At 39.6% G+C, this 7,881-nt stretch overlaps 1 protein-coding gene across 2 annotated transcripts; it reads left to right on the top strand.

The window, feature by feature from the left end:
• Positions 1 to 13: 13 nt before the first annotated feature.
• LOC103463416 (nicotinate-nucleotide pyrophosphorylase [carboxylating]) lies at positions 14 to 7,052 on the top strand. Of its 2 annotated transcripts, none has more exons than XM_008406754.2 (5): positions 14 to 773; positions 1,198 to 1,459; positions 2,490 to 2,800; positions 6,611 to 6,742; positions 6,831 to 7,052. In XM_008406754.2, exons 2-5 carry the CDS (start codon positions 1,207 to 1,209, stop codon positions 7,026 to 7,028), a joined length of 894 nt encoding a protein of 297 aa, XP_008404976.1. In that variant the 5' UTR covers positions 14 to 773; positions 1,198 to 1,206; the 3' UTR covers positions 7,029 to 7,052. The 2 variants fall into 2 exon arrangements, with proteins under 2 accessions (XP_008404976.1, XP_008404967.1); XM_008406745.2 differs by lacking the exon at positions 14 to 773 and adding an exon at positions 802 to 973.
• The last annotated feature ends 829 nt before the right edge of the window (positions 7,053 to 7,881 follow it).

The raw sequence follows: 7,881 nt of genomic DNA, 5'->3' as shown, positions 1-7,881 counted from the left end.
AGAAAGTATTCCTGGCCTGGTGCTTTTGTATTTATTTATGTTTCCTTCCTGTTCTCACTGCAGCCCGTGGCTCATCCTGCGTCTGGTTCTGCTGGGGGTTTCTTCCTGCCGAGACCGAGTTCGGCTCTCCTCTTAAAGGAAACTCATGTTTTATCCTCTGCATTGTGTTTATTCATAATGGGTCAACAAATTAAAGAAAAGATCTAAGCAATTTGTGTGTTTTCATATATATAACTGGCAATAAGCTTAAAATCAGGCTGTAGTGAAAATGGTAAACTGAACTTTTTATTAAATGTTGAGGTTGTATTTGTATTAATCACCATTTATATCAATAAACTGCACTGAAGTGAAATGGAATATGCATGATTTTAATACCATACCAGGTTATGGCAGCAAAAATGTAGTGTGATGTATTGCTCTGCATTTTATCTTGTGAAACTCTGCAAAAGGCTTTTAGATAAAAAATGTTTTTGTCAGATTATACAAACTAAATCAAAGCAAACAGAACTCAGTGGGGGAAAATAAGCTCCAGATTTGATTGCATAGAACTAGAATGAATTTTCTCTGCAACAAAAACTGTATTCAGAAGCCTGTTAATCAATAAAAACAATCAATGCTAATCCTATGGTGTGGCCTCTGAGTGCGCCTGTAAACATTCCAACATGGACACAGGGTCAAATTCCACGCCACATTTTGCTTGGGGCCATGTGTGCTCACTTCTGTCCCTCTCCAGCCTGGGATCTACAGACACAGAGAGCCACTGAGACAAGAAGGTATGCATCTCATTTGCATTTATCATGCTATTGCAGTCCCAGCCTAGTATACTGTGTATTATTCCTTTGTGTTCTAGGTTGGAGCTTAGAGTATGGCAGAGCACAAAGGAAGCAGAACTTTTAAGCATGCTGCTTTGTGTCGCAGACTGAGCAAAAGTAAATTTTTTGACTCAGAAGGGTGATGAGTCTAAATGGACCATGTAAGACATTACTCAGTCACGATTATCTTCTTGTGTAATCTAGTCTTCTTGCAGCTGCTATATTGGAAACAGGAATATAAACAGAAATCAGAAAAATGTGTCAGTTCATAAGAAAACTTAAAGTCATAGACAACAAAGATTGATTTGACAATGCTTAGCCTAATTTTGGTTCCTACTTTCATTAAAAGATTAGATGATGACAGTATACATTTATTTAAATGCAGGTCTGTAGCATGTCTGGACCAAAACCACAAGTGGTCCATGCGATTCCAACCTACACCCTAACCCGGCTTGCACGAGAGTGGCTGGCAGAGGACACTCCAAACTTTGACCCGGCAGGAGTCTGCGTGGGATCAGAGGAAGTGGAGGCACAGTTGTTGTGTAAAACTCCTCACACTGTGCTGGCAGGAAACCCTTTCTTCACAGCAGTGTTCACTGAGGTGGGCTGCACCGTGGACTGGATGTACCAAGAAGGAGCGGTGATAGGTAAGCATCGGTAAATTAAATTACTACTAAACCTACACTGACATAAGGTAAAAGCACTGACTGTTTGGCGAGAACAATGCTCCAGTTATCTTTTTATTTATTTAGCGTTTTTCTTGAAATCTTGATGTTTGTTACATCTAAATATTTCAAACAAACAGATTTTAATGTTAGATCTCCTCTGAATGATGGAAACTAAAGGAATGTTTTAAGTGCCATGAATTAATAACTTTGAAGATGTACAAATCTTCAGAAATGCAAATAAGTTATTCTTTTATTCCGACTATGACTAAATTTTATATGCAAAACAGACATGAGTAAGCCCAGATGATGATGTCCTGGTTTTAGGACTCTTCTGATAGGTTAATAGACACATTCGAGTTAACTGGAAACAAAATGGTGGTGTTGCTGAAGCTGGTAAAGCATCAACCACAGTGAAACATGTCCTGAAGCGATATGGGCTGACAGGCTCCTCAGCAAGGAAGAAACCTTTACTCCAAAAGAAACACAGGGACAAAGAACTTAGTTTTTGGAGACACGAGAAGTCCTGTGGTCGGATGAAACTAAAGTGGATCTGTTTGGCCATAATGACCATCATTACATTTGGAGGAAAAGCAGGGATGCCTGTGCCATTGTGAAGCATGGGGGTGGCAGCATCTTGTTGTGGGGCAGGCGGAGCTGGTACATTTCTCTTTCTGATTATTGTGGCATTTAGCAAATAGAAATAATTTTGATAATTCTAACTGACCTAAAACAAAACAAAAAAATATTTGGTTTGATTTAACTTCAGATAGCAAGAAAAAAAACATAGACCTGTCTTTTTATTTGGTGAATATAAACTTCTGGTTTCAGCAGTACTAAAGCGTACATAATGCTGATTGTAATTTGCTAATACAAAGAATATAAACTGTGCACTCCGATAGTAGTCAAATTAAAAAGAGAATAATGTTCTTGACATGCCATGATGAAGGAAAGAAAAAAAAACAAAAAACATCCAGCATCTCCATCTCCCCATCTTCTGTAACACCTGTAGGTCCAGATGCCGTCACAGTGACTGCTGTGGTGAGAGGGCCAGCGAGATGCCTCCTCCTCGGGGAGCGCCCTGCTCTAAACTGCCTGAGTCGCGCCTCGGGGATCGCCACCCGCTGTTCTCAGCTCCAACTGACGGCAAAGTCTGCGGGCTGGCACGGAGAAGTGGCTGGCACCCGTAAGACCACCCCGGGCTTTAGGCTGGTGGAGAAGTACGCCATGCTGGTGGGCGGCACATCCATGCACAGACAGGACCTGAGCGGGATGGTGATGCTGAAGGACAACCACGTCTGGGCGTCGGGGAGCATCACAGAGGTGAGCAGCTGCAGCAGGCATTCGGTGGTTCAAGATGAACAAACAGGAAGACGGCGCTCATGATGATCACAGCGCAACAGCTTTGCATCTTCAGTTCATACAACGGCATGTCAAATTTTGTGGGGGTGCCACTGCACAACAGATGGCACAAATCCACCAGATTTTGCCAGCTACAAACAGTGTTAGATGCAATTTTCCGTTTCTATAGCAACAAAACACAGGTCCAAGATGATATGATTTTAAAAAGGGTTTAAAAGGTTGCTGAACAACCAAAACATTTCCAAAAAGCAATCCACACCCAGGCAACCTAAAATGTTTAAAATCTTTGCTAGTAAATAATTAACCCAGTCGCAAGACAAAATGAGTTTCAGAATTTTACAGAAATTAACCATGAGTTACGTCTTAATAAGGAGCATTATTCTCATACTAATATTTTTTTACTTATATACAGATGAGTCCCATGCAGATATAGATTAGGGCTTCATTTTCAATACTTACTGAGTTTCTTTTGTAAAGCTAGAGGTCTTTATTTCATGGGTGAGAAAGAGGAACCAGAATTGAACCCAGGACAGCTGCGTTGAAGACCAGTCACTGTACACGGGGTTCCTGCCTGACCCACGGCACCATGCTGTGCCCCAGGAGTCCAGCTTAGATAAATAAAATACACAAGGGTTTTTTTTGGAGGGGTGGGGGGTCGCAGAGTGGGAAGATTCTATCTAGTGCATGCCTCTCCAAGTCAGAGAGAAACTCTGCATCTGAGACACACAAATCTGTTGAAAATGTTACTCTGATAAGAATGACACCTTAAAGCACCTTTTCTTTACATACAGACATTGCAAAAAGAAAGCCTCTTTGCTTCAGTGGTCATTTTCTGTAGGATGTTATCAGTCTTTTGCAATGTTGTGGGAATTATGGCTCATTCTTATTTTCAAAGACAGTGGGAAGTCATTCCTGCCTGGAGATGTCACCACAGGGAATTGATTGGATTGGGGTCTGGATTTTGACTACACCATTCCAGCACCTTGATTCAGCCACCCTGTTGTAGATGTGGAGCTGTGTTTGCAACCTGACGTGATCTAGTTTGAGACAATCTTTAGATGTTTTGCAGATGGTCTTTCACTTGCAGTCAGAATATTGTGGGTTTGATTACAGCTTCCCCCTGTTAGAGGTCCCAGGGCCAGAATCAGTGATTGCGGTTGTGTGAATTTAATTCTAAAATGACAAGTGGTGAGCATGGCTTGAAAAATGTCTATATAAATTCAGTTAATGTATGGTCGTGAGCACAATAATTTGAATGTGGCCAGGTCGTGTGGGCTCAAAAAACCCCAACTCATCACACCTCCATCATGAAGTTTGACACTTGGGTATGAGGTGTGTGTGTTTAGAATACGGTTTGGTTTCTCATTCCGAACAAACATCGATAACATGATTTATTCAGATGAACTTTTGAAAACATAGTTTATGTTGACATTATGTTTTTTAAAGAGAAGAAACTTGGAAACCGTTCAAAATATGCCTTTCTTGTTCTGCTTTTCAAAACTGTCTGTGATTAACTTAATAGGGCAGTAATAGATATAATCCATGCCGTTCCACCAGGTGTTTGCCAATCACTGCTTACGCTAGTCTGAAGGAGCTGAGTGGGCGAGGTGTGGGGGACGGGTGCTTTGTGAGGCAGAAACCTGCAGCTCCCAGAAGGAGCTTCATGGAAATAGGTGGTGCTGTCTGTGACTGCGAGCAAGCATTTATTACGCAACCCGAATGACCATTTAGTTTCTTTGTACTTCACTTCTTATGTATTATTCATTTTTCTTAGATTACAGTCAGTCCTGATTCACCTTTCGATTCTGGTTTGGTCATAGTTCACCTTTGGTGTCTATCTCAGCTTCCCTACCTCTTTCCTTGCCACAGCTTTCATCAATAGTGTGCCAGGTTCTCATGGTACTTTGTCTCTGCAGTCAGTCCCATTGAACCCACCTGTCAGTTATACAACTCACCTGTTTTCTTTTTTGAGTTGTTGTTGTCAGATTCTCTATTTGGTTCATTTTCATCTCGTGCTCTGTTCCAAGGTGCTTCAGGTTTTTTAAAAATAATCACCATGCCATACTTCGGCAGTTGTTTGTGCATTGGCTCTGCAAAAACCTTTATAATGGGAACATCATTAGTTTAAGTCTGGAGTCCAACTTTTCATTACTTTTCTTTTGTAATGAAAAGTAACTGTTTCATTAAAAAGAAACAGTTTAATGATTCTTTCTTTGTTTATTGCGTTATGTTTTTATCACATGAAGCACTTTGAATCGCTTTGTTGCTGAAATGTTTTATACAAATAAACTTGATGAAGATGTCTTGTTAATTGGTTCAGTAGGATATGAAATATCCACAAATGCTTAAATGGGACAGTTTTTAATGTTGATACCAACATCACTTCTATCTCCAGGCAGTTGTGATTATAAATTGTGTATAAATCTTTAGCTGGCTCAAGTTACATGCATTCACATATTTCTGGGATGCCGCAATTATAAGTTCTTCAAATTTCCTGCTTTCAGTCTTCCGTGTGAAAATTCACGGGTAGCAGGTGAAGTCCAGTAGAGCTTTTTTTTGTCCACTTGCTGATGACTCTTAATGACATATGAAAACTGATCTAGAAAAATATGGCCATATTGCACTCAATTTGCAAAACAAATCTATTGGAATCAACTTCTTTTATGCGGTATAGAACAAATTAAAACACATTGTTCCCTGACTGAAGAAAAAGAAGAAGCAACATTATGTCATTCTGGACATAATGCAGGTCTAGCAGAAAAGGAACTGCTAAGACATTCACATTTCACTTAGATTTAAAAGGATTGCTAAGCTCTATATCATTTTGGTCATAGTTATCAAGAGTCACTGTGGTTAAATAGCCACATGTAATCTGACAGACGTTTCCTAAGGAATAAAACTGGATCTGATGGAGTGTTTTAGTTGCAAATGGTTCATCCAGATATGTTTAATCTACAACATAACTGTGATGATCCATGAGACATGACGGATTGTGTCTTATGCCAGTTGCCCTGCCGGGGTTCCAGGGCAACTAGCAATGATGACTATAAATGTCTTCAGAACCTAAAGCACATAAACAGAGTGAAAGATCTTCTTTTGTGTTGTGCAGAAGAACTAAGTCAGGTGCTGTTTTCCTAATATTGACGTGGTCAGTTGCTACTCACTCTTTAAGTTTTAATCGAGAAAGGTACTTTGAATTATGTTCTTATGTACAGTCATCAAATTGTTTTTTTTAATCTAAAAAAATGCAGTGTTTTTTACATTCAGCTCACCAGAACAAGTCTGAATTTAAAAATAAAGAGAAAAAATGTGGCACATTGCATCTGTTGGCATCCATTAGTAACGTCATTCTTTAAACTAACACCTTCTTTAACGTCTCTCAGTGACGTCCATGCAATGTTTGGTTAAACTTAATTGGGAGTTTGCTTGGTCTTAAAGTCAAGTCTTGCCACCTTGTTTAACATCTATTTTGTTTCTTCACAAAAAAAAAAACAACAACTCTGGTCTGTCTTAACAGTCGCAACGTGACCATTGTTTCTCATTGCGTCTTTTAATAGAGTTTTTGGAAATGTTGCAAGAGCCGGTGGCTCATAGCACACTTGACACGATCACCCTTGACACGGTGACAATGATAAAGCAGTGTTAAAAAATGTCTGTTTTTGCAATCTGAAAATAACCAGTGATCCCCACATGACTGACAGATGTCCAGAGTTCAGGCGTTGTTCGCTTACTTCTGCAAAAGACAAACTTAGAATCCTGTTTGTTTCTCAGGCCGTGAAAGTGGCGCGCTCAGTGTGTGGCTTCAGCAGCAAGATCGAGGTTGAGTGCTGCTCCACAGCGGAGGGAAGAGAGGCAGCCACAGCCGGAGCAGACATTGTCATGTTGGACAACTTTCAGCCACGGGTAGGGCATTTCAGAACTCAGAAGTTCAAGAAATAAAACTTTAACTGCAGAACTATCAAGCACCCATTTCCTCATTTCTCCATTGCAGGAGCTTCACGTTGCAGCGCGAGACCTGAAGAACGAGTTCCCATCTCTTCAGATAGAAGCTAGCGGAGGAGTCACTCCTGAAAATGTAGCTTCATATTTCTCCTCGTATGTAGACATTATTTCTCTGGGTTGCATCACTCAGGGATGCCCAGTTTCAGATTTTTCTCTGAAAGTTCTAAAGCCAGGTACAAACAAGTGATTGCTAAACTAATTGTTGTCATATTGATGCAAAAAAAAAAACAACAACAAAAAAAACAACACAAACTATTTTACTTTTGTGAAGTTACAACTACAAATGTCAATGTACTTTATAAGACAGAGCACCACAAAGCAACACATAATTGAATAGTGGAAAGAAAGTAATAGATCAGTGCAAAAAAAATATAGACATATACAATTCTGCTCTTGCTTGCATCCAGTGCAGTTGACTCTATATTATTATATAGAGTAACAGAGTCTCTATATGACTCTATATATTACTATATACAGTCAACTGGTGGCCCTCCCCCCCTTGCAAACAGTGAGACACGGTAGTGGCAGCATTATGGGGTGGGGATATTTTTCAAAGCAAAATTTTAGGCCATTCTGGGAGAGAAGAATACAGTTTGACCTTTCAAAACCTTTAGGAAAATAGATTGATGTTTACTGGTGAATTATGATTTAATGCAAATACCTTCATGTGTGCATATATTTTAGCAGATCACTGTAAATAAAACAAAACTCTTGTTTCTGTTGTGGAAAAGTTGCAGAGGTTGTTTGTTGATTAATCACATCTTGTTTGTCATTTCAAAAGAAGAATAGAAACTGGATTTGACATGCGATGGATTTGTAAAATACACTTCAGCAGCAGAGGAATTGCAGTCACAAGTTTGAAATTAAACAGAATGAAGATGAGAAACAAAAGCAAAGCAAAAATTAGACTAAGATAAGTGCTTACCAGTACAGAAAAGTGGATTGGGTTATACAGACAGGTATTTCATGGCTGTGTTTATTGTTTACCTCTGTTTTTCATTCTGGATTTCTGTAAGTTGTCTAAGCCTGTTTGAGTGTCA

The sequence above is a fragment of the Poecilia reticulata genome, linkage group LG1, assembly GCF_000633615.1.
Source record: "Poecilia reticulata strain Guanapo linkage group LG1, Guppy_female_1.0+MT, whole genome shotgun sequence".
NCBI lineage: Eukaryota > Metazoa > Chordata > Actinopteri > Cyprinodontiformes > Poeciliidae > Poecilia > Poecilia reticulata.
This window is presented reverse-complemented; position numbering and strand designations above follow the sequence as displayed.

What these genes read in the sequence shown, in the direction of transcription:
- LOC103463416 (XM_008406745.2), top strand. An exon ending in CGTCGGGGAGCATCACAGAG is followed by an intron (nt 2,801 to 6,610) that starts GTGAGCAGCTGC and finishes TTTGTTTCTCAG; the next exon opens with GCCGTGAAAGTGGCGCGCTC. An exon ending in TGGACAACTTTCAGCCACGG is followed by an intron (nt 6,743 to 6,830) that starts GTAGGGCATTTC and finishes TCTCCATTGCAG; the next exon opens with GAGCTTCACGTTGCAGCGCG.